Source organism: Ahaetulla prasina, chromosome 18, assembly GCF_028640845.1.
Source record: "Ahaetulla prasina isolate Xishuangbanna chromosome 18, ASM2864084v1, whole genome shotgun sequence".
Taxonomy (NCBI): domain Eukaryota; kingdom Metazoa; phylum Chordata; class Lepidosauria; order Squamata; family Colubridae; genus Ahaetulla; species Ahaetulla prasina.
This window is the reverse complement of record NC_080556.1, coordinates 8,901,563-8,925,578: the sequence shown is the minus strand read 5'-3', so window position 1 is coordinate 8,925,578 and position 24,016 is coordinate 8,901,563. Positions and strand designations below refer to the sequence as shown.

General features: G+C 47.9%; 1 protein-coding gene across 3 annotated transcripts in view; it reads right to left on the bottom strand.

The window, feature by feature from the left end:
• The window catches only part of UBR4 (ubiquitin protein ligase E3 component n-recognin 4), a 150,241-nt gene that overhangs the window by 5,494 nt on the left and 120,731 nt on the right, over nt 1-24,016 (bottom strand). For all 3 annotated transcript variants that reach the window (XM_058161118.1, XM_058161119.1, XM_058161120.1), the window contains 12 exons: nt 11,227-11,314; nt 9,995-10,122; nt 7,938-8,045; nt 7,659-7,778; nt 6,947-7,137; nt 5,284-5,457; nt 4,092-4,191; nt 2,915-3,133; nt 2,688-2,801; nt 2,434-2,576; nt 2,083-2,208; nt 1,655-1,849 (listed from right to left, as the gene is read on the bottom strand). In XM_058161118.1, coding sequence (XP_058017101.1) covers nt 1,655-1,849; nt 2,083-2,208; nt 2,434-2,576; nt 2,688-2,801; nt 2,915-3,133; nt 4,092-4,191; nt 5,284-5,457; nt 6,947-7,137; nt 7,659-7,778; nt 7,938-8,045; nt 9,995-10,122; nt 11,227-11,314 — 1,706 coding nt within the window. The remainder of the gene's footprint in view (nt 1-1,654; nt 1,850-2,082; nt 2,209-2,433; nt 2,577-2,687; nt 2,802-2,914; nt 3,134-4,091; nt 4,192-5,283; nt 5,458-6,946; nt 7,138-7,658; nt 7,779-7,937; nt 8,046-9,994; nt 10,123-11,226; nt 11,315-24,016) is intronic.

Sequence of the window (24,016 nt, the reverse complement as noted above, 5' to 3'; positions counted from 1 at the left end):
GGGGGAAGGATACTGCAAAATCCCCATTCCCACCCCACTCCAGGGGAAAGATGCTGCAAAATCTCCACTCCCGCCCCAGTCCAGGGGAAGGATACTGCAAAATCCCCATTCCCACCCCACTCCAGCGGAAGGATACTGCAAAATCCCCATTCCCACCCCACTCGAGGGGAAGGATACTGCAAAATCCCCATTTCCTCCCCACTCCTGGGGGAAGGATGCTGCAAAATCCCCATTCCCGCCCCACTCCTGGGGGAAGGATGCTGCAAAATCCCCATTCCCGCCCCACTCCTGGGGGAAGGATACTGCAAAATCCCCATTCCCACCCCACTCCAGGGGAAAGATGCTGCAAAATCTCCACTCCCGCCCCAGTCCAGGGGAAGGATACTGCAAAATCCCCATTCCCACCCCACTCCAGGGGAAGGATACTGCAAAATCCCCATTCCCACCCCACTCGAGGGGAAGGATACTGCAAAATCCCCATTTCCTCCCCATTCCAGGGGAAGGATACTGCAAAATCCCCATTCCCGCCCCACTCCTGGGGGAAGGATGCTGCAAAATCCCCATTCCCGCCCCACTCCTGGGGGAAGGATACTGCAAAATCCCCATTCCCACCCCACTCCAGGGGAAAGATGCTGCAAAATCTCCACTCCCTCCCCACTCCAGGGGAAGGATACTGCAAAATCCCCATTCCCACCCCACTCCAGGGGAAGGATACTATAAAATCTCCATTCCCTCCCCATTCCAGGGGAAGGATACTGCAAAATCCCCATTTCCTCCCCATTCCAGGGGAAGGATACTGCAAAATCCCCATTTCCTCCCAATCAGCTGGGACTCGGGAGGCAGAGAATAGACCAGGTTTGGGGCCAGCCAGAGGTGGTATTTACCGGTTCTCCAAACTACTCAAAATTTCCGCTACCGGTTCTCCAGAACTGGTCAGAACCTCCCGAAACCCACCTCTGGTGCCGAAGGAGAATAAGCAGGAGAATAAGCAAAAAAAATGGCCTTTGACAGTGAAACAGTGTCTCCTACACATGACTATCCTTTTCCTGTACAGGTAGTCCTCGAGTCACGACCAAAATTGATCCCAACATTTCCGAGACAGTTGTTAAGGGAATCACTGCAGCTGTTAAGTTAGTAACCCGGTTGTTAAGTGAATCTGGCTTCCCCATTGACTTTGCTGGTCAGAAGGTCGTAAAATGGGGATCGCCTGACTCTGGGACGCCGCCACCCTCATAAACCTCAAACCGTTGCCAAGCGCCCCAATTTTGATCCTGTGACTACAGGGACGCTGTAACGGTCGTTAATTGTGGGGAAACAGCCGCAAGTCCTTCTTTTCAGTGCCGTTCTAACTTCGAACAGTCACTAAGTGAAACTGTTGTAAGTCAAGGACTAGCTGGAGCGCTTTAAAAGGAAATGATCTGGGCAAAGGGAGGCTTCCAGGGTGAGGGGCCAGGGTCTGTCTGCAGGCTGGCAGACAAGATTTGGGCACCAGCCGCAGAGACGGGCAATGAGACACAACGAGTGGAGGAGGGGAGCACGCGAACCGTCTGCGGTCAACGTGCTCAGCCATTAACTGCTGACTGCCTCCTCCTCTTCCGGTCCGATCCTGCCAACCTAGGGTAAAAGCACAACGAAGGGTCCGGTGGATACTGACGTGTTGAGGACGTAGAGCACTGTGTGAATGATGTAGGGGATCAGGTGGATGTTGCTCTCCCGCCCGCCGCCGCCCGTGTCCACGCTGAACGACTGCTCAGTGGCAAACCGGAGGAACAGCAGCTTGGTGTCGTGCACGTTGAGCTGGTACGTGGGCTCCCGCTGCCCCGTACACTCCTGGAGGTATGTGTTGTGCCTGCCGAGGGAGAACGACGGGTGGATTGGAGCCGATCGATTCCGTGGGAAAAACAAAGTTAAGGAGGGATAAGCCACGAAAACAGACAAGCACGTACGACCGTTTTTGGCAAGGGGGCGACAACCTCACGAGACACACAAGGGCTGCTTCCTCCTCCTCCTCCTCCCAGGTGGGAAGATGCCCCTTGCCAGACGCCGCAGGCGTTCCAGGAAAAGGGCGTCCTTCCAACTCACCTTGCCAAGCAGGTGGCAAAGGCAGATTCCGGGACGTGCGGCCCCCAGACTGGCAGGAGTCCGTTGCATTTGGTGTTGGCGTTCTGCAGGGCGGCGCTCTCCCACTCCTCGCGGCCCCGCGCCAACCTGTCAGGAGAAGGAAACTCAAGTCCGTCAGGGGCATTGAGCTCTCCCAGCCCGCCCACCCCTTCCCACGGGGCCCCTACCCCAGAGACCTGTTCCCGTGGGTCTTCACGGATAACTCCTCTGCCCCCCAGTTAGCTGACTGGCTCCATCTGACTTACGTGGGCTTCCTCACACCGATCCAGGCCTGGCTGAATGCCAAGGCTGCTGCCAACCGGGCCTGCTTACCTGACTGCTGCCAGGTGGCAGTCGTAGTGGACGATGTTGAAGTGGGAGACGGTGCTGTAGCCCTGTTGCTTCCGAGGCTTGTTCTCAAACTCCTCCAGGGCCACCCGCTTGGTGAAGGTGTAAATGCCCAGGACCTTGGTGGGCTGCGGCAGGAAAGGGCAGATAGGGTGAGCTGCCTCCGAACTCAAAAATGACAGAGGTCGTCCCTCTCCCCTCTCCAGGGGACCGTGGGGAAAGTACGGCTGAGGGCTCACCTGGAACTTGTAGCCTTCCCGGCAGATGCAGCATGTCAGGCCGGGCTCTTCGATCAGCTCCTCCATCTGCTTCAGCAGCGCCGTCTTCGTCACCACCTGGCCCTTTTCGTTCGTCTGGCAAACCAAGCAGAGCGGAGGAGGGGCTGAGGAGGAGGAAGGGCCACGGGGCTTGCGCTCCCTGAAGGCCTCCTCGCCTCCCGCCACCCCGAGTGAGAGGAGCCTGTTACCGTCATGCCGAGGGTGCCCAGGGCCTTCTGCCGCATGGCCATGGCCATCCGTTTCTTCTCTGCCCGTGTCTCCCTGCGGGCTGCGTCGATCTTCTTGTTGACGTCTGGGTGCTCCCGCAGGGCTTCCAGGAGGTTCTCGGCCAGCGTCCCGATGCCTTCGTCGCTGGAGACCTGCTCCAGCTTGTGCAAGTTGGAGATCGAATCGGTCCCAATCAGCGCCTGTGAAAAAGGGAGGGAAAGTGGGGTGAGGAAATGCTTTTAGCTCGAGGGCCAACAGACCAGATCGATGTCAGATATAAGACAATGGGACGCTTCGCTTTTCCTTTAAACCTTTCGCTACCAAGTGTCCTCAGCTGCAGCACAGTCACAGGACTACAATGTCCATCCTCCCTAACTCACAAAGGCCTCTGTGGGAGTGAAGGCCCTTTTGCCCTCCCCCTGGCACAGCTAGGAGGATAAATGTCGGGGCCCAGCATTGAAGTAATGAGGACAGAGGGAGCATCAGGTGCTCAGGCAACGTCCCTGCCAAAGGCAGGCTCTATAACGGGGGTCACCAACCCCCAGTCTGTGAACCGGCCCTGGCCCGCGGCATGCCTGCAACTGGGCTGCGCAAATAAGGGCCATAATAGCTCAGGCTGGTAAGAAGCCTGTTATTAGAACACAGCAGCCTGCAATTACTGCAGGTTCAAGCCCGGCCCGAGGTTGACTCAGCCTTCCATCCTTTATAAGGTAGGTAAAATGAGGACCCAGATTGTTGGGGGGGCAATAAGTTGACTTTGTAAATATACAAATAGAATGAGACTATTGCCTTATACACTGTAAGCCGCCCTGAGTCTTCGGAGAAGGGCGGGATATAAATGTAAATAAATAAATAAAAAAAATAAGCGAAGCCCCATCCAGCGAATGCAGGCAGCACACAAAACCACACCTCGGAAAAACTTTTCTCCATGGAACTGATCCCAGGTGGCCAAAAGGTTGGAGCGGGGCGCTGCTCTGTAACACTTCCTGCTTCCCATAGCGAAACAGGGGAGCAAGAGGGTGGAGAGTTGGAGGGAGGAGGAGGAGGAAGGGAGGAGGAGAGGAGACATGGAGGAAGGAGGAGGAGGAAGGAGAAGTGGAGGAGGAGGAGGAGAGGAGGTGGAAGGAGGAGGCAGAGGAGGGAGGGAGGGCACCTCACCTGGGTGGCCGGATGCTGGGTGGCGAGTCCTCGGAGCAGCCGCAGGATAAACGGAAGGGCCGGTCGAGAGAGAAACTTCTTCCACACATCGGCGTCCAAACTGTCGGAGAGGCAGTGGGGGAGAGGGAAGAGGGAAATGAGAGCAGCCTCTGTCAGCGCAGAAACATCCACGGAGCATCGCTCAGCCCTGTCTCTCCTTGGGAGCAATGAAAGCCTCCCCCAGTCCCCCAAAAAACGGGTTCCCTCGGATACACTGCAGGGCTGGCCTTTCAAATCCAGGCCTCATGCGAAGCCTTCTGGACCGCCAGACTGCAACTCCCCAACAGCGCCTGGCTGGAAAGAGCCTCCGGTGAAGTATTCAAAGTTCCAGCATGGGAAAAGGGGCGCCTGGGCTGCCGCACTAGGAACCAGCCCCGTCTTTGGGGGGGGGGGAAGGGGGGACGGCCAGTATGCAGCATACAAGGAACCCGTGGGGCTCAGCCCTAGTTCAGGATTCTATCTCACGCTCTCTCCAACCCAGGGGTGAAATGCTCCTGGTTCGGACCGGATCGCGCAATCCGGTAGCGATGGGAGCAGGTAGTTCGGAGAACCGGTAGCAAAAAGATCCCTGCCCCCCGCCCCCCCCCACTGCCCACGCCTGGCTGTTCCTCTTTTCTGTCCCTGAAGCTCTCGGTGGTGATATAGCTGCAAAGGGCCTTAAATGACTTCAAAGGGCCGCACTACAGCTGATCAGCGCTGTAGGCAGCTAGTAGACCGATGCCTCTATTTTTAAAGAAGGTAGACTGGTGCCTGCCAAAAAAAGGCACTTGGGAGACCAGGGCCTCTCAGTAAAAGGCAATTGGTAGACCTGGGTCTCTATTTTTAAAGAAGGTAGACCGGGGCCTCTCAGTAAAATGCAACTGGTAGACTGAAGTCTCTATTTTTAAAGACGGTAGACCGGTGCACTCCCAAGTTTTGTGTACTTTATTATTTATTATTATTGACCATGCCCATTCAGTCACCTGACCACCAAGCCACACCCACCAATTAAGCCACGCCCACAGAACCGGTAGGGAAAATTTTTAGATTTCAGCCCTGCTCCACCCATAGAGGTTCCTTGGGGTAAGAAGCCAGGAGACCCGGACCTTGGAGCCACCCCCAGGCCGAGCCCCGTCCCCCCCCGCGGACCCCGCCCCCCAAGCGGGTCTCTCACTTCTTGGCGCTGGGGATATGCTTCTTCATGTAGTCCAAGGCGCCCTGGGTGATCCCTCTCTGCAGGATGAGGTCCTTCAGCAGGTGCCCGTTGCTGTTGTTCTTGATGCCGGCAGCAATTTTGCAGAAACAGTCCAAGAAGACTTTGTCGTCGCCGCTGTGCTCTTCGTCATACCTGAGAGAGAGAGGGGTGGGGGTGGGAAGAAAGGAGGCATCAAGAGGGGCACACAAAGACCACCTGAGTTGTGTTCGGCTTTTTCGGGGCCAGGAAAAGGCACTGGGCAGTTTGAAACGAGAACGAAACTCAAAAAAAATTCTATAGCAAGGAAAATGGAGGAAGCAGGAATGGTTAAATGGACTGAAAATACAGTCGCAGCCAAAATTGTGGAAACCTTTTGGGGAAAAGTGTATTTTTTGAGGTTTGATGGCTTATAACACCACTTTTTTTGGGGGGGAGTTTCAAGATAATCCTATTCCACTGCTGGAATGGCCTGGGAATAGCCTTCACCCAATTGGAAATCTATGGAGCCGACTAAAGAAACTTGTTAGTCAGAAGTGACCCAGCAATAAAACCCAGTTAATAGAAGCCATCATTCAATCATTAGAAGAGCTGCAGAACTAAAAGACTCGCTCACTCCATGGGAAGAGGTTGTAAGGCCGTCATTCATGCTAAAGGTTACCCAACTAAGGATTAACTGACATGATCATTTTTGCATATCTCGTTTTTTCTACGTGTTTCACTTTTCTTCTTTATGCTCTCACTGCTATTCTAACAGCAAATCCTTCATAAAAGTGATTGCATTACATTTTTGATTAAATTATCTTTCCACTGATATATAATTTTATGGTACTACTACACCAATAAAAGTGGTGTTATTAGCTATAAATCCTTATGATTTATATTGATATATTGACCATCATTTGTATTGTAAATGTTGTACTTTGATGAAGGTATCTTTTCTTTTATGTACACTGAGAGCCTATGCACCAAGACAAATTCCTTGTGTGTCCAATCACACTTGGCCAGTAAAAAATTCTATTCTATTCTGTTCTATTCTATTTTAGAAAATATACTTTTCCCAAAAGGTTTCCACGCTTTTGGCCACGACTGTTATGTTCTTATTTGGATATCGCTTCTGGAATTTGTGCTTGGGAAGAAGAAGAAAAATGAAACGCTGACCTTAGTTTTGTGGATTAGGACGATTTGGTGTTAATAGGAATGGCTAGATATATATTCGTGTGTCAAGGCAAAAAGTGGAGGTTGAAGCGTATTCAACTTCTACTGCGCTAAGGCTAAGAGCTGGAAATCAATGTCCCCTTTTCTTACTTTTTTCTCTTCCCCCTTGTATCTCACACCCCCTTTCCCCCCCCCCCGCTCCCTTTCCTTCCCTCTATTTTTTCTCTCTTCTCTTCTTTGTATTTTATATCATAAAACTAAAAACGGCAAATTAAAAAGAGAACGAAACTCCAAAAGAGAACGTTTTCGTTCCTCGTCTGTCTCCTTGCGCAGGAGAGAAACCGGGCAAAACCCGCACGCCCGGCTCCGTTTGTGCAACGTGGGAAGGTCACGGGTCCCCGCTTGTGTGCACGCACCACACGCCCAAACCCAAGCGTTATTTAGAAGAAGACGGAGAACAGCCCCGGGCGCCGTCCTTTGTCCGTACTTGTCGAAGCTGCAGTAGGGCTTGAAACGGTCCACCAGGATCTCCATCTTCTCCATCTCCCCAAAGGACAGGTAAGGGATGATGCGCAGGAGGCCCTGGAGCACGCTGGGGTTGGAGCGGACAAACGTGCTGTTGATCTGATCCAGGAGCATCACCAGCTGGTCCTTGTCGCCCGTCAGGATCAGGTTGCCCTGCGGAGAGAATCGCCCACCCGCTTGAGAGGCAAGCGGAGGCCCCTTGGGACACCAGCCCGGCTTCTTCCTGCCTGCCTGCCTGCGAGGACTGTTGTCAAACCAGAAGCTAACCTCACCAAGTGGTCACCAGGCCCAAGTAGGTAGTAGGAAACTCAATCAGTGTAAAAATTAACAAATTTTTGAATTACTTCATTCTCAGCGTAGTTCAACTAAATTAAAGCAAATTCCTCCCAACACAATTCCTCAGTCCTATCACCAACCTTGGTCCAATTAGGCAAACTGCCAAAGGCTTTTCTTGGCAAAAGTTCAGAAGACACCGATACAAAATAAATGCTAGACAAAACTATCAGTTCTGGCTATGCAATGCTGCGATACACTTTACCTCTAATCGAACTATATACCTTTCTCAACCGATGGAGCCAAGGAGCGTTTCTGCTTAGGAGGTTTAAATGGTGGCAGGCCTGACACTCTGCCTCTGAAGGCCACCCGCCTTCCTCTTCCGCCCACATTGCACCAACCTTGTCCTCACTCAGCGGCTCCGCGTTGGATTCGTCCAGGATAATCTCCATGATGCTGAGGACCTGTTCTGCCACCGCCGCTCCTCCGCTGTCCTTACTTTCCTGCTCGGCCACCAAAGCCTACGAAGAGGACGCAAACGAGAGCATTGAAGATGGAGAGTTCGGACACCTCTTTGCTGGCCCAGGGCATCACCGCTTCCTTGCCCCCAAACAGGGAAGGAGAAAGAGAGAGAGAAAGAGAGAGAGAACCTGCCAGGCGGTGGGAACGTGGCCGCTTACCAAGTTGAGCGTCCCCAGCATGACGTTGAGAGTGTTCATCTCCATCTTCACCAGCTGCTGGCGGTTGACCTTCACTTTGACGCAGTAGCTGAAGAGCTTCAGCAGGACCTGCGGGAGGAAGAGGTGGTCGAAGATTTCAGGAGCAGCTTCCACCCAAGCAATATTTGGTCACGTTGAAAGCCCCGCGGACCAGGAGCTTCTCAAAGGAAAGAGAAGCAGGCAATTGGCCACCTGATGGCCGGAGTTTCCTCTCACTGCTTGGAAAGATTCCACTAAACCAGGTGTTGTGCTTCGCTCGCCTCCCTCTCCGCAGCTGGGCCCCTCTCATCTCCTGCCAGTCACTGATAGTACAGAAGAATGTCCTGGCATGCCTCCAGCCCCCAGTCCTGGCACCATGCCCGGACAAACGGAGCGGCTGGGCCCCTCCCCCACAGCATGTGAGCCTGGGGAATGTGAAGCCAGTCACGAGCTGGAACTGCCGACAGCTGGAGGCTGGAGGGACCCACGCTTCCGGAGAGTGGAGAGGCGACGTCAGCAAAAGGAAGGGAGGGGCAGGCCTGGATAAGTGCTGAGTCATGGAGCCACACCCCATGGCCTATATAAAGGATCTGCTTTCTGGCATTCTTTGAGTCAGGCAAAGTCTAACTTGGATTGCTGAAGTCACATCCTGGTCTCCTGCCTGCCCTGAGAACTCTGACAGAACTTTGGCAAAGCTGCAGAGGCTTTGCAGCCACACTTGATATGGACTTCCCCGACCCGGACGTCAGAGGAGGAGTGGGACACGACACCAGGGGTGTCAAACTCAAGGCCCGTAGATCTGGCTCACGGGGTCAGCCTGGAAACAGCAGAGGATTGGCCCGTGGGCCATCTGCAGCAAAAATGAAGCTGGGGAGGACCGTGAGCCCCACCCCGCAAGCCCTGTTTTCGCCATCAAAACAAACTAAAAACAAAAGGAGAAATGTTTCCCCTTTTGCATTTGAGCATGGAAGAAGGGACAGGAAAGGAGAAAGGGAAAGAGGAAAGAACAAGAAAAAGAAAGAAAGATGGGAAGAGAGCAAGGAAGGAAAAATAAGGAAAGAGGGGAAGGAAGAAGAAAGGAGAGGGAAGAGGGAAGGAAAACGAAGAAAAGGAAGGAAGGAAGGAAGGAAGGAAGATAGATTATAATGAGTGTGAATGAGGGACTCAGGGACATCCTACCTTAGCACTTGGCAATCACAGGTGCCCCCAAAATGAGTCCCGTGTCACGCCCACCATGACCATTCCCCCCTCGAGGTCAAACACAACCCTCATGCAGCCCTCAATGAAATCGAGTTTGACTCCCCTGCCTTAGATGTCATCAAGGAGGACCTCCTTGGTTCATCTAACTCTCTGGGGTTGGTAGAGTCCAAGGCTTCAGGCAAGATTTCCTCTAGCCGTGACCAGGAGCTGCTAGGGGCTCTGCTATTGGCTGCCTGCCTCTGTCCCTCTTGGCTGGATTCGATCTTTTGATACTGGAGTCATTTCTTGGACTGACGTTGACCGCAACCCAAAGAAGAATGAGAAGGAGGTAGCCATGATGGTCAACAAAACTCTTCCCTTTGCTGGAGGTGTAACTGAAAGATTTCCTTCCTTCCTTCCTTCCTTCCTTCCTTCCTTCCTTCCTTCCTTCTTTCTCTTTCCTTCCTTCCTTCCTTCCTTCTTTCTTTTTTCTTCTTTCTTCTTCCTTCCTTCCTTCCTTCCTTCCTTCTTTCTCTTTCCTTCCTTCCTTCCTTCCTTCCTTCTCTTTCCTTCCTTCCTTCCTTCTTTCTTTTTTCTTCTTTCTTCTTCCTTCCTTCCTTCCTTCCTTCCTTCCTTCCTTCCTTCCTTCCTTCTTTCTCTTTCCTTCCTTCCTTCCTTCCTTCCTTCCTTCCTTCCTTCCTTCCTTCCTTCCTTCCTTCCTTCCTTCCTTCTTTCAACCTTCTCTTTTCATCAACCTTTGGAGGAAATCTATGGCCTTCTTCACCCAACCATTCTGCTGGCAAAGGACTTCCAACAGGAAGGGGAGGTGCGTGTGTGTGTGGGGAGGGGACGCGGCTCACCGTCAGCAGATGCCGGCCTTGTTTGAAGTCTTTGATCCCGGTCAAGCGATTCAGCATGCAGCCCAGACCGCCGCACTGCGCCATGACTCCCGCCATCTTGTACACTTCTTCCTCGTCCTCCTCTTCATCTGGTGGGGGGGGGGGGAGAAAAAGAGGCTTTCAACAACAGCATCAACAAGGCTGGGAGAAAAGATCCTGGCTACTTTTCCCAAGGGTGGTGGGTGGAGGCACAACTCTTCAATTTCACAACATATAGACAGGCTTAACCAATAGCAATAGCCCTTAGACTTATATACCGCTTCATATTGCTTTTACAGCCCTCTCTAAGTGGTTTCCTCTCCATAACCCCACTTCCATGTCCTTCATGGAAGTCCCCTCGGACTTCAACAATTACCTGACCTTAGGACCTTTCGCTGCGAACTTAAAACTTATTTATTTCGTATGGCTGGACTAGCCTGATTTTTATTTTTATTGGATGGGTTTTTAAAATTTTGTTATTTTACGGGGGAGTACGTTTTTTAACATTTTGGGCATTCAAATTAGTTTTTTAAGGGATGTTTTTAATTATTGTGTGTATTTATATTTTATCTGCCTGTTCACCGCCCTGAGTCCTTCGGGAGAAGGGCGGTATACAAATTAAAATATTATTATTATTATTATTATTATTATTATTATTATTATTATTATTATTATTATTATTATTATTATTATTATTATTATTATTATTATTATTTCATCTCCTCCTCCTCTTCCTCCTTCACTTCCATGTCTTTCGTTTCCTCCTCCACTTCACAAATCCCAGTCCCTACTAGCATTGATGATGCTACCTAGTTAGGGTAATGAAAAGTCTGCAAGAAAACCAGCAAGCTCAGAGAGCACCCAGGGCCCCACAGTCCTCCTCCTCTCCCACAAACCCCTCTCCCTTCTAGCGCTGATTATGTTACCTAGTTGGGTAATCAAACGTCTGCAAGAAAACCAGCAAGCTCAGACAGCACCAGTGGTGGGATTCAAATTCTTTTTATTACTGGTTCTGTGGGTGTGGCTTGGTGGGCGTGGCAGGGGAAGAATACTGCAAAATCTCCATTCCCACCCCACTCCAGGGGAAGGTTACTGTAAAATCTCCATTTCCTCCCAATCAGCTGGGACTCGGGAGGCAGAGGAGCTCCCATTGGACGCTGCACTCAAGAAACAGCATCCAGCGGCCCCCGAGGGGCAGGATGGAAGGGCTGTACCTGTAGTGGAATCCAGCGATTCTATGAATTCTTCCGTGGCATCTCCCAGCAGGCCTCGCATGCGATAAATTATCCTCATGGGCTCGCCCTGTCGAGGAGAAAAGGGGAGGCCAATGGTCAGACAAGCACAGAAGAGGCAGATAAATTTCCAACAGCTTGACCGAAGCTCTAGGCTAGGCTAATCCACTAATGCAGAGTGTTCTGACCTAGGTTTCCCCAGCAGCACGAAGCCGAGTCCTCATCCTGATAAACCCCTTTTGTTTAATTTACAGTGACTCCCTCTCCACCAAAGTCTTTCCTCTCCCGCAGTCTTTCAAGATAGTTCATGATTACCGACCTTTATCAGGCTTTGGAGAGCGGCCAGGCCGATATCTTTCAGATGCTGCAATACTTGGCAAGAATGCAGGAATGAACTGATTGTCTCCTGCAAACTCCACTCCCCTGTTGCTCCTCTTTTATTCCCTCTGGGAGGGGCCCTTCATCGTCCACCTGTGGCCTTACTCTCAAGTCGACCCTTGTTCTTCAGCTGTTTCCTTTGTCTGGCAAATCTGCTCATGCGCACACTGGGAACAGGCTCCAGCTGTTCATCTGCCTCACTGATGTCTGACTCCGAAGGCAGTCGATAACTGTCAGACGGCCCTGGCCCCCTCTCTGCCTCGGACGCAGAGCCTTCATCAGAGTCTTCCCCAGACTCCAGGACTAGCCCATGTTCCTCCCTAACCTCCTCGCTGCCCGAATCTGCTGCCAGCTCCTCCAACCGCTGGCGGGCCACAACACAGAGTTCCCCAAAGCTTTTGGCTTTGTGGACCAGAGGGAAAGGGCGGGAGAGGGGATGGTTTCCTGTGAGCGGCATTACGTGCGTGCACTCAACTCCATTTGTGCAAGCGGCAGGTACACACGAATGGAGCACACACTCACCTGCTGTTTGAGCAAGTGGAGATGCCCGCGCATGCTCGCCTGCCACTTCCACAGCCTGGTTCCAAATGGCTTAAGGCCCCAAGGTGGGCCATCGCACGGGGGTTGTTGGGGACCCCTGCGCTAATGGGCTTCCTCCCATCGTGCCGGTGACTTCAGAAGTTGTGTCTTTCAGCTCGACACAACTTCGGCGGCAGCGGTGAAGAGGAAGTGGCAGCTGAGGCTGGCTCCTTTCCGTGAAAGCGAGAAGGAGAACCGAGACGCAACCTGCACACACACAACCCCCACAAATGGCCGAAGAGGCAGCATAGGGAACACACTCCCAACTGAGGGAACTTCGTATAGCCCAGGGTTGTCAAACTCGATTTCATTGGGGGGGGCTGCATTAGAGTTCTGTTTGACTGGGGGAGGGGGGGCTGGAGGAGTGTAGCCAGGGTGGAAATGGCCAGCTTGACCTCACTCATGTCTGAGGCGCCTGTAAGGGCCCGAATGCTCTGCCAGTGAAAACACCCCTCCTGAGCTTCGTTTTTGCTGGCAGAGGATTGCAGGAGGCCGTCGCAGCAGAAAACGAATCTCAGGAGGGCCGGGTGTGGCCCTCCCGAGCTCCGTTTTTGCTGGCAGAGGTACTGCGGGCCGGTCCTTCGTGGTTTCCAGGGCAGCCCCGCAGGCTGGATCCAGCTCGCGGGCTTTGAGTTTGACACCTCTGGTCTAGCCCTGAGGAAATGACGCAGGAGGCAACTTGGTGGGGGCATACAAAACCCTCGGCGAAGCCCGTAGGAAAAAAAAAAAGAGGCGGCAAAATCCCCCAAACTAGAACCAGTCGGAGTCCCTGGAAGACTGGCCTTGGACGGAGCCTGGACAAGGCCGGGAGTTAAATGTGAATCTGTTCTCTTTCCTTCTGTTTAACCCGACAGAAACCACAAAGGTGGCTTTTGCGTAGGCAGGTTTGACCCTCAGCAACTAAAAGAAACACACAGAAGTGTGTGTGTGTGTGTGTGTGACAGGTTAATTAGATTGGCACCTTCAAAGGAAGGGCGGGGAGGGAGGGAGGGAGGAAGAGACATCTCCTATGGATGAGAAGAAAACAGGAGTGGGGATGGGTTGGGGGTGTGTGGGGAGGGTGGGGGTGGTGTAGGTGGCTGGGAAAAGTAAGTGACAATTTAATAAGCTTTTAAGCCAAACTGGGTATTAGAAAAGTGGCAAAGCCCGGGAAGGCCTCGTTTACAAGTTTCCCCACGGAGACAAGAGCTGCCTCTTTCAAGTCCGAGGCCCCAGACGCAGAGGGCAGACTTTCCATTTTAAGAGCCTTGAAGCCTGAATGGGGAAGGGGGGGGAAAGAATAGGGGGCGAGGGGAAGGGGAAGGGGGTGGGGGTGCTACTCTGTCGTTGGGAGGAGGAGGAGGAGGAGGAGGAGACTTTATTGGGGTGGGGGGAAGAAAGAGGCAAAGCCGGAAGAGCAGAGAGGACCTGTCAAGAAGGCAGCCGCTAAGCCCGGTGCCGATTAAGCCGGCGCTTAATGTCAGAGGAGATTCTGAGCGCGGCTGGGGATGCCCCAAGGGGAAATGGGGGGGATCAATGACTGGGGCTCCAGAGCAGCAGCAGCAGCAGCAGGCGCCGTGGGGAGAGCTGGTCAAAGGCTGAACCCCAAAAGAGGCAAGGAGAAGAACAAAAGAAACCATGGGCCTGGATGGAGACTTTTTTGGGGCGTCACAGTTCCTTTCCAGGAAGGGAAGAGGGAAGAGAACCGATGGTAAAAAGTATCCAGGGTTTGCGAGCCGCCGTCCTGTTCTTCCCAGACTTCTGGGCAGGTAGGATAACAAAAGAGCTGGAAGGCACTTTGGAGGTCTTCCAGTCCAACCCCCCCCCCGGTTCAAGCAGGAGGCTCTATTCCAGGGGTGGGTTTCTACAGGTTCGCACCGGTTCGCACGAACCGATAGCGGCGACGGCGGGAGGCTCCGTCCACCAGCCACCGGACATCATCACGGAAGCTCCGCGTATGCGCCAAAGGTTCTGTGCATGTGCGGAAGTGCCGCGCACGCGGTCACAGTTCCAAACCAGTCGTGAAGGTAAGTGAAACCCACCACTGGGCTCTATCACATTTCAGACCAGTGGCTGTCCAGGTCTCTTCTTAAAAACCTCCAGGAGCACCCACAACTTCTGGTGGCAAGCTGTTCCTCTGGTTAATTGTCCTCGCTGTTAGGAAGTTCCTCCTTCATTCCAGGTTGCTTCCCTCTCTCCCTGATAAGTTTCCATCCGTTGTGTCTTGTCCTGCCCTCTGGGGCTTTGGAAAATAAGTTTACACCCCGCCCCCCTTTCTTTGGGGCAGCCCCTCAAATACCGGAAGACTGCTATTGTGTTCCCCCCCCCCGCCCGGTCCTTCTTTTCTCTAGACTGGCCCAAACTCGAATCCTGCAACCGTTTTTCATATGTTTTAATCTCCAAGCCTTTAATCATCTTAAGTTGCTTTCCAAACTCTCAACATCTTTTTTTTTTTTTTTTTTGGTAATGCGGCGAACCAAAGGCGGATGCAGAACTCCCGAGTGTGGCCTTACGAAGGCTTTACAGAGCGGTGCTATCCATCCAATGCTTTTCTGTTCTGCCTTCAGGTGCTTTGGGGAACAGGTAGGGAAGATGCTTCGGGGGTTGGATGCTTCTCTTGTCTCCAAACTCTTTTAACTTGCCCCAAGGGGCCAGGGTTGTTTAAGGCCATGCTTTTCAAACCAACAGCAAACCTCACAGTTTTGCTCTTGTTCTGATCTTAGAAAACAGGAAGCAAAGTCTTAAAATCTCTTTTATTTACACGACTGTGAATTCCTCTCATTCACAGTCAACAGGGCCTTGGCGAACTGTCTTTCAGAGGAATGTTTATCAACACCCACCATTATCTCCCTTGGGCCGCGGTGTGGCTCAGGCTGTAAGAAGCCTGTTATTAAACACAGCTGCCTGCAATTACTGCAGGTTCAAGTCCCACCAGGCCCAGGGTTGACTCAGCCTTCCATCCTTTATAAGGTAGGTAAAATGAGGACCCAGATTGTTGGGGGCAATAAGTTGACTTTGTATATAAATATACAAATGGATGAAGACTATTGCTTAACACAATGTAAGCCGCCCTGAGTCTTCGGAGAAGGGCGGGATATAAATGTAAATTAAAAAAAAAAAAAAACCGCTGCCAGAGAACCAATTTCCAAACGCAAGGCAAGGCCAAACTTGGCACAGAGTCTATTAAGAGCCACGAATGGAACTTTCCTATCTTGAAACGACCAAAGGAATTAATTGCTTCCTACAAAAGCCCACGTCCTGTTCACTCTTCTTTTTATGTCCCATGGGAGGGGCCAATCACCTCCAAGGTGTGGCCTTACTCCTAAGTCGACCCTGCTTTCTGAGTTATTCTTGTCTTCTGGCAGCTCTGCGCATGCACACACTGGGAACGGGCTCCAGCTGTTCCTCTGCCTCGCTGCTGTCTATCTCCCTCTCCGCCTCCGATGCAGAGCCGTCGTCCGAGTTTTCTCCAGCACCCAGGACTGGCCCATGTTCCTCCCTAATAACCGCCTCACTGTCCGACTCTGCTGCTAGCTCCTTTGGCAGGCCACAACAGCTCTGGGGTGGGGGGGAAGCGCCCGCTCTCACCAGCTAGGGGTACCCTGTGTTGTGCCTCGTCCGATCTCACCACAGCCAGGGCCTTCTTATCTGCCTCCGAACACGGAGGAATGTCCTAGTATGCCTCCCGGCCCCAGCCCTGGCTCCATGCCCAGACAGGCTGAAGAGGAGGAAGTACCTCCAGCCCCCAGCTCTGGCTCCATGCCCAGGCAAACGGAGCAACTAGACCCTTCCCCCTCCTCCACAGCATGTGAGCCTGAGGGAGGTCAATTGCCAACAGCTGCCGACTGGAGTGACCCTCGCGTCAGAAGACTTGATAGACGGAGGCAACAGAAGGAAGGGAGGGGCAGGCCTGGATAAGTGCTGAGTCATGGAGGGCTCCAGTGACGTCACCCTCCTGCTGGGTGCTCAAACAGAGCACTCCGTGTTAGAAGATTGTAAAAGTCAGTGAAACAGAAAATAAATCACTGTTCACTGAGCTTAGCATAATCTCTGGGTGAAAGAGATTATCAGAATTGTGGAAGAGTGGCAGGTCTGACAGGGGGTTTGCTCTTAAGAGCGAATTTTCCTGGATTTATGACCCCACCGAATTCCACTCCTTCCAACTTCAGCACGCCCCTGTTTTTATCAGGGAAAAGGAGAGGAATGTTGCTTCTGCTCTAGAGAACTTATTAAATTGATTGATATTCCAAGCAGACGGGAATTTCACAAGCGTTCGAACTTTGATGTAGAATCAGCACGGCAAGTACCGACTCCCTTTTTGAAATTTGAAACCTTTCTTTGTCTTTGATTAATTGACTTTTAAAATGGCGTCTAAAAGTGAAAGTAAAATTTTTAGTACGATGAAGCAGCGTTACTTGTGGATTGTTACAAGCGGAGTTTTTATACTGAAAGGAGGGAAGGAGAGTTATTAAGTTTGAATTCCTGATTCTTTTGAAGACAGAATGGCAGCTAAACCTTTAAAGCCTTCTGGAAGAAGGGATCTGAACCAAGTCTTGAGGAAATATTGAAAGAACAATTAAAACTTTCTGAAGATAGGCAAAAGAGATGATGGAGAATTTTAATGCAAAAATAAGAGAAGATATTCTTATGGCAGTTCAAGGACTGAGTAAAAAATTGAAGGATTGGAAGTGGAAATGCAACAGATCTCTCAGTCAAATAAGTATTTAGAAGATGAAATGAAAGGTGTTCAGAAAAAAGTGGATCAAAATGAAGATCAGGTTGTGATATTACAATATAAACTTATGGAAGGAGCTCTTAGAATTCGTGGTATGCGAGAAGAGCGTGGAGAAGACTTAAGAAAAATTATATCAGAAGCATTGGCTGAATTTATTGAAGCGGACCCCAAGAGGTAGCTTACCAAATTGATAAAATATATAGAGTTAATTCTTGGATTGCAAGACAGAGAAAGCTTCCTCGGGACATTGTGGTTTATTTTGTGAAAAGGACTATGAGAAATCAAATTCTGCAAGTTTCATATCAGACAACTTTAAAAATTGGAGAACAGGAGTTGAAGGTGTTGAAAGAGATTCCTTCAAAGATGTTAAGAGACAGGAAGCAATTTGCTTTTTTTACACAAGAACTTAAAAAACATCAGATTCAATTCAGATGGGAGGTGCCAGTTGGACTGACACTATTCTATCAAGGAAGGAGATATAGAATTGACACGGTTTTAAAGGCAAAGGATTTTCTTTCTACAGTTTTGAAAGTCGAAATAGAAGTGATAGAAAAACTTCAAGAGACTCAAGAAGGCGTGGTGACCCAAGAGCCTTTATTGCTGCCAGTATTAGAGGAACCACAAGAGCAAAGGGTGACAAGAGGAGCCCTTAAGCGTAAAGAAGAGCAACAGTCTCAAAGTAAAAGTCAGGATCCCATTATGGAAGCTGTGGGAGGAGCTAGACGGAAGATACCGGAGGAGGAGCTTCCGTTGTCTGCTTCAAAGCTTCAAGAGGCCAGTAATGGCAAATAGAATCTTGTCATGGAATGTTAATGGCTTGAATTCAGCTCAGAAAAGAAGGAAAATATTTCACTACTTGAAACAATTTAAAAATGATGTGATTTGTTTGCAAGAGACACATATAAAATTATCAGACCAAAAATATTTAGTTAATTCAAAATTGGGTAACCATTTTGTTGCATCAGCTTTGGAAAAGAAGCATGGAATTGTTGTATATATCAGGAAGGATATACCAGCTAAGCTAATTGAGGCAGATATTCAAGGAAGATTTATTGCTATTGAACTGGTGATAGATGCAAAAAAGACTTTGTTGATAGGTATTTACGCACCTAATCAGCAACAAGAAAAGTTTTACAAAATGTTACATGAGAGGTTGACCCTCTGGGATTATAGTTCGTTTATTTTATTAGGAGACTGGAATGGAGTAATTGATACAAGAAGGGATAAGAGAACTTCCTCCAAGAAGATACCTATACATGCAAAATTACCAAAATCTTTTTTTGAAATGATGGAAGACTTTGAGTTTAGAGATATATGGAGGTTACGGAATCCAGATGAGAGAGATTTTACTTTTTTCTGATAGGCATCAATCTTTTCACGCATTGATTTATTTTAATTTCTAATGACTTGCTTTCTAGGGTGAAGAAAACGAAGATATTTTCGAGGTGTTTAACTGACCATAGCCCAGTATGGATGGAATTATTACAAGGGAAAAAAGGTGGTAGAACATGGAGGTTGAATGAAAATCTGTTTAGATATGAGGATAATGTAACTTATTGTAAGAAACAGTTAAAAGAATTTTTTGATTTTAATATGTACAAAGGGACACCTATAGGAACTGTGTGGGAAGCGAGCAAAGCGTTTATTAGAGGATATTGATTTATTTGGACAACAGGCAAAGGAATAATAAACAAAAGCAGCGTAGATATTTGGAAGAAGAAATTCAAAGGAAGCAACAGTTATTAATTCAAAACCCACAAGATCATAAACTTAAAGAGGCTATAAAAATATTACAGAGTCAATTTAATATGTTAATGGCAGACCAGGTGGCAACGAATATACAATATGCTAAACATAATACTTTTGTAATGCAAATAAACCTGGGAGATGGTTGGCATATAATTTAAGGAAGAAACAGAAAGCACGTGTCATACAAAAATAGAATATAAAGGTAAAGAGATATATCAACAGGATAAAATTAAAAGGCATTCTCAGAATTTTATACTGCACTATATGCAAAAGACAAAATATTGGATAGGGATATTTATGATTATTTGAAAGATTATAAGGTGAATATTCTAACATTAGAACAGAGGAGGAGCTGAACCGGCCGATAGCTACTGGAGAAATAGTGGAGGCAATTAAACAATTAAAATGGGAAAACCCTGGTACAGATGGTCTTACAGCAACTTATTATAAAAACACAGGATGAAATATTAGGCCCACTTAAAGAATTATTTAATCAGATACAATTAGGGTGGAATACCCCGTCATGGAAAACATCTTTTATTTCACTGATACGAAAGAGGAGCAAGACTGCTCTAAACCTGGTAACTATAGGCCGATTTCACTTTTAAATAATGATTATAAGATTTTTGTAAAAATAATAGCAAATAGATTAATGTTAGTTTTACAACAAAGAATTCATACTGATCAATCTGGTTTTATAAAAGGGAGGCAGATGAGGAATAATGTTAGACAGATTATTAATATATTGGAATATTTGGAAAAGAAGAATACTTCAGCGGCACTTATTTTTTTGGATGCAGAGAAAGCCTTTGATCGATTGCATTGGGATTTTTTATTTAAATTAATAGAGAAAATGCAATTTGGAGACTGTTTTATTAGAATAATTAAAGCGATTTATGGAGAGCAAACAGCACAGATTATAGTAAATGGTAGTTTGACAGAAGTTATTAAGATTGCGAAAGGAACAAGACAGGGATGTCCCTTATCACCATTATTGTTTGTTTTGACTCTGGAACCATTATTAGATAAAATACGAGAATTAATGAAAATAGAGGAATTAAGATTAGACAATATGAGTACAAAGTTAGAGCTTTTGCAGATGATGTAGTGGTTACGTTAATGAATCCTATAAATTCAAGTAGATTTTGTTGGAAGTAATTGATAAATATGGAAAGGTATCAGGATTTAAAATAAATCAGAAAAAACAAAAGTGATAATTAAAAATATGTCTATACAACAGAAACAAAAACTAGAGGAAATGACAGGATTTGAGGTAGTAAAAAAGGTTAAATATTTAGGGGTCTATATTAGCTCATCGAACAAGAAACTTTATAAGAATAATTATGACTTGCTATGGCAAAAAGTTCAGAATGATATGAATGGCTGGAAGAAATTGCAGTTATCCCTATTGGGAAGGATTGCGGCTATTAAAATGAATGTGTTACCTAGATTTTGTTTCTGTTCCAGATGATACCTATAATTAAAAAGGATAAAAATTTGGAAGATTGGCAGAGTGGGATTAATAAATTTATATGGCAGGGTAAAAAGGCGAGTGTTAAAATGAAAATAATACAGGATTCACGGGAAAGAGGTGGTTTAAGAATGCCTAATTTTAAACTATATTATGAAGCAGTAACCCTCTCAGTAATAAGTGACTGGTTTAACTTAACAGAGGAAAGAATTTTGAATATAGAAGGTTATGACTTGTTATATGGATGGCATGCGTACTTATTTTATGGAAAAAAGTGGATAGGGCTTTTAAGAATCATGTGTTGAGAAGTGCTCTTTATGGTCTGGAATAAATATTCCTATAAATTAGATTATAAGATTCCTATATGAGCCCTAGACATGCAATAGAGAATATAAATATAGAACAGAAACAGGAAATGATTACATATAAAGAACTTTTGTATGCTGAAGGAGGTAGATTGCAATTAAAATCATTACAGGTATTAAATGAAGAAGGGAGGAATTATACTTGGTTTCAATATGGGCAAATAAGTGCTAGATGGAAAGAAGATCAAAAAATTGGTATAATGCAAAGGGAGGAAAATTTAATAAAGCAAATTAGAAATCAGACCCAGGAGCATATAAAGAGATTGTATAATGTGTTGCTTGAAATAGATTCGGAAAAGGATTTGGTAAAGGATTGTATGATAAAATGGGCACAGAATATTCAGGAACCAATAATGTTGGAAACATGGGAGAAAATTTGGGTTAGAAATGTTAAGTTTACACAAGCACAGAATTTAAGGAAAATTTTTATAAGATGTTTTATAGATGGCATTTAGATCCCAAAAAATTATCATGTATGTATCCTAATATCCAAGCGAAATGTTGGAGGTGTGATTGTGATGATGCTACATATTTTCATATTTGGTGGACTTGCAAGAAAATTAAGGTCTTTTGGATAAGAATTTGGTGGATTATTCAAAATGTACTGAAGAAGAAGATAAAGTTCCTGCCACAATTTTTCCTTTTGGGAATTATAATGGATTGTACAGGGATTGAGACTAAATTGATTTTGAACTTAATAACAGCAGCAAGACTGTTGATTGGACAATACTGGAAGAAAGAAGAGATACCTACAATAGAAGAATGGATATTGAAAGTTATTAACTTGGCTGAGATGGCTAAAATCTCAGCGTTTTAAAAGACAATACGCAGGAAAGATATTTAATTGAATGGAAAAATGGATTGATTATCTACAAAACAGATATCAGATTAAGAAATATCAGATTGCCTTTGAATAATTAGAAAGTTATTTTATGTAATGGGGAGGGTTGGGAGGCGAAAAGCTTTGGATGTGGTTATTTGGATTGGACTTTACCTTGTGATTGACCCGGAAGCCGGGGTGGGGAGGGGGATGTTTTGTTTTTTTTTTTTTTTTGGGAGGGAGGGGGAAAAAAGGGGGAAAATGTTTTTGTTTTTTTTAAAACTCTTTCAATAAAAAAAAAAAAAAAAAAAAAAAAGTGCTGAGTCATGGAGCCACACCCCATGGCCTATATAAAGGACCTGCTTTCTGGCATTATCTGAGTCAGGCAAAGTCTAAACATATCTTGCTGAAGTCACTTTCTGGTCTCCTGCCTGCCCTGAGGACTTTGCTAGGACTTTGGCAGAGCTGCAGAGGCACGCCTGATTCGGATTTCCCTGACCCGGCCGTCAGCGGAGGAGTGGGACACGACACCCTGAGATAAAGCTAGCCCGTCGTAATTTGGAGGATGGTGCCTAGCATGAACAGAAGAGACTTTTACAGCAGAAGCCACCCAGCCTCTGTTTGCACGTACTCATGTCAGTTAAGAATTTTCTGAGTGAACTCCAAAAACGAGTTTGTTGCCTCAGCCTTGTTGGCTGAGTGTTTTGTGTGGACCTCACTAACACAAGGCCCTGTGTGAGTCCAGAAAAAAAAAGAAGAGTCAATTAATTCTGCAACCAGAATTAAAATAGCCACAGCCCACCGTAGCCAGCAGCTTTCTATTGTTATTCCAGACAGAAAATATTTCCTTTAATGGATTAACTAGGAACGCTTTTAAACAATTATGTCGTAGTAGTAGTATTTTAGGGGACACGGTAACTCAGCGGCTAAGAGGATCAAAAGGTTGGCAGTTCAGTGGTTCAAATCCCTAGCGCCGCATAACGGGGTGAGCTCCCGTGACTTGTCCCAGCTTCTGCTAACCTAGCAGTTCGAAAGGACGTAAAAAATGCAAGTAGAAAAATAGGGACCACCTTTGGTGGGAAAGGAACAGCGTTTCGTGGGTCCGCGGGTGCAGAAATACACCCGTTTCTTTAAAAGTGGTTCAGAATTAACAACGGCACCAGAGGGGGCGACTCACAATTGACACAGCGACCGAACAGTCACGAGTGATGTATTTGTGATGATTGCGCCTTCCCGTGATCACCGTCGGAGGCTTTCTCAGCCAGTTTCAGACAAGCAGAGTCAATGGGGGAGGCCAGATTTGCTTAATGACCATGATTCCCTTAACATCCGCAGTCATCTGCTTAACAGCCACCGGGGGTGGGTGGGGAAGAAAACAGGTGGTAAAATCAGGTGTGGCTCACTTAACAACCACCTGGTTTAGCAATGGAAATCAGGGCCGTAAGTCGAGGACTACCTGCAGCTGAAACTTAAGGGAGGGAAACCACCAACGGCCTTAGCTAAGTGGCAAAGCAGCCTGTGACAGGTAGGTAGTCCTCAACTTACAACCGCAGTGGCGCCCAAAACTTCCGTTGCTAAGCGGGACATTGGTTAAGTGAATTCTGCCTCATGTTATGACCTTTCTCGCCACAGTCGTTAAAAGTGAATCGCCGCAGTTGCTAAGTTAACAGCTTGGCTCCTTCTCTTGACAGAAGGTCGCCAAAAGGGGATCCCGTGACCCCGGGAGACAGCAAACCGTCATAAATATGAGTCAGCTGCCAAGCTGACTGAATTTGGATCCCCGGGAACGCTGCAGCGGGTCGACAGTCGCTTTTTCCCAGCGTCGCTGTAAACTTCGAACAGTCAGAAAACGAACTATTGTAAGTTAAGGACTGCCTGGTGTTTTCTTTCTGCCACCTATCCAGTCTCAGAAGGAGGAGAAATCGAAAGGGACTCGAATCCCCTTCTCACTTCTGTCCATTTACGGGGCTCCCCGATGAAAAGGCAGGCTTTTGCTCAAAAAACTGTCACCGCATTCAAACGCATGAGGTGGTGGCCTAGAGGTGGAGCTCTCGTCTCACAATCAGGAGGCTGTGAGTTCAATCCTAGATAGAGGCAGGTATTTCTCTCTCTCTCTCTCTCTCTCTCTCTCTGGGTATATTGAGAATATATCTGCCGAACAAAACTCAGCTCTGGCAACAGACAAGGCATCCGGCCAGTAAACACTCAGTTCCATTCAGTTGCCCAGACTCCAACCCGCAAGGGATTATGGGGTCATTAAAAGAAGATTACTTAGAACCATGAAACGGATTGCTTTTCTCCACCACTAAGGATCCAGTCCTCGGACCGCGGGGAAAACAGCGATGGGGTAGATGAAGACATGTACTACGTGAGCAAGTAATCGGGAGTGTGCCCCCCTCCCCCTGAACACAATGTGCTCTGGGACGCACAGTCAGTAAACGAACGGTTGTTAAGTTAAGGACTGCCTGGTTGTTCTCTCTCTGCTACCTATCCAGACTCAGGAGGGGGAGAAATCGAAAGGGACTCGAATCCCCTTCTCGTTGCCGTCCCTTTTTACGGGGCTCCGCGATGAAAATGCAGGCTTTTGCTCAAAAAACTGTCACCGCATTCAAAGCCGGGGCCATTTGGAGACACGCGTCTGAATGAATTAATCTCCCGGCTGCTTTCCCGACAAGCATGAGATTCTTTTGAACTCA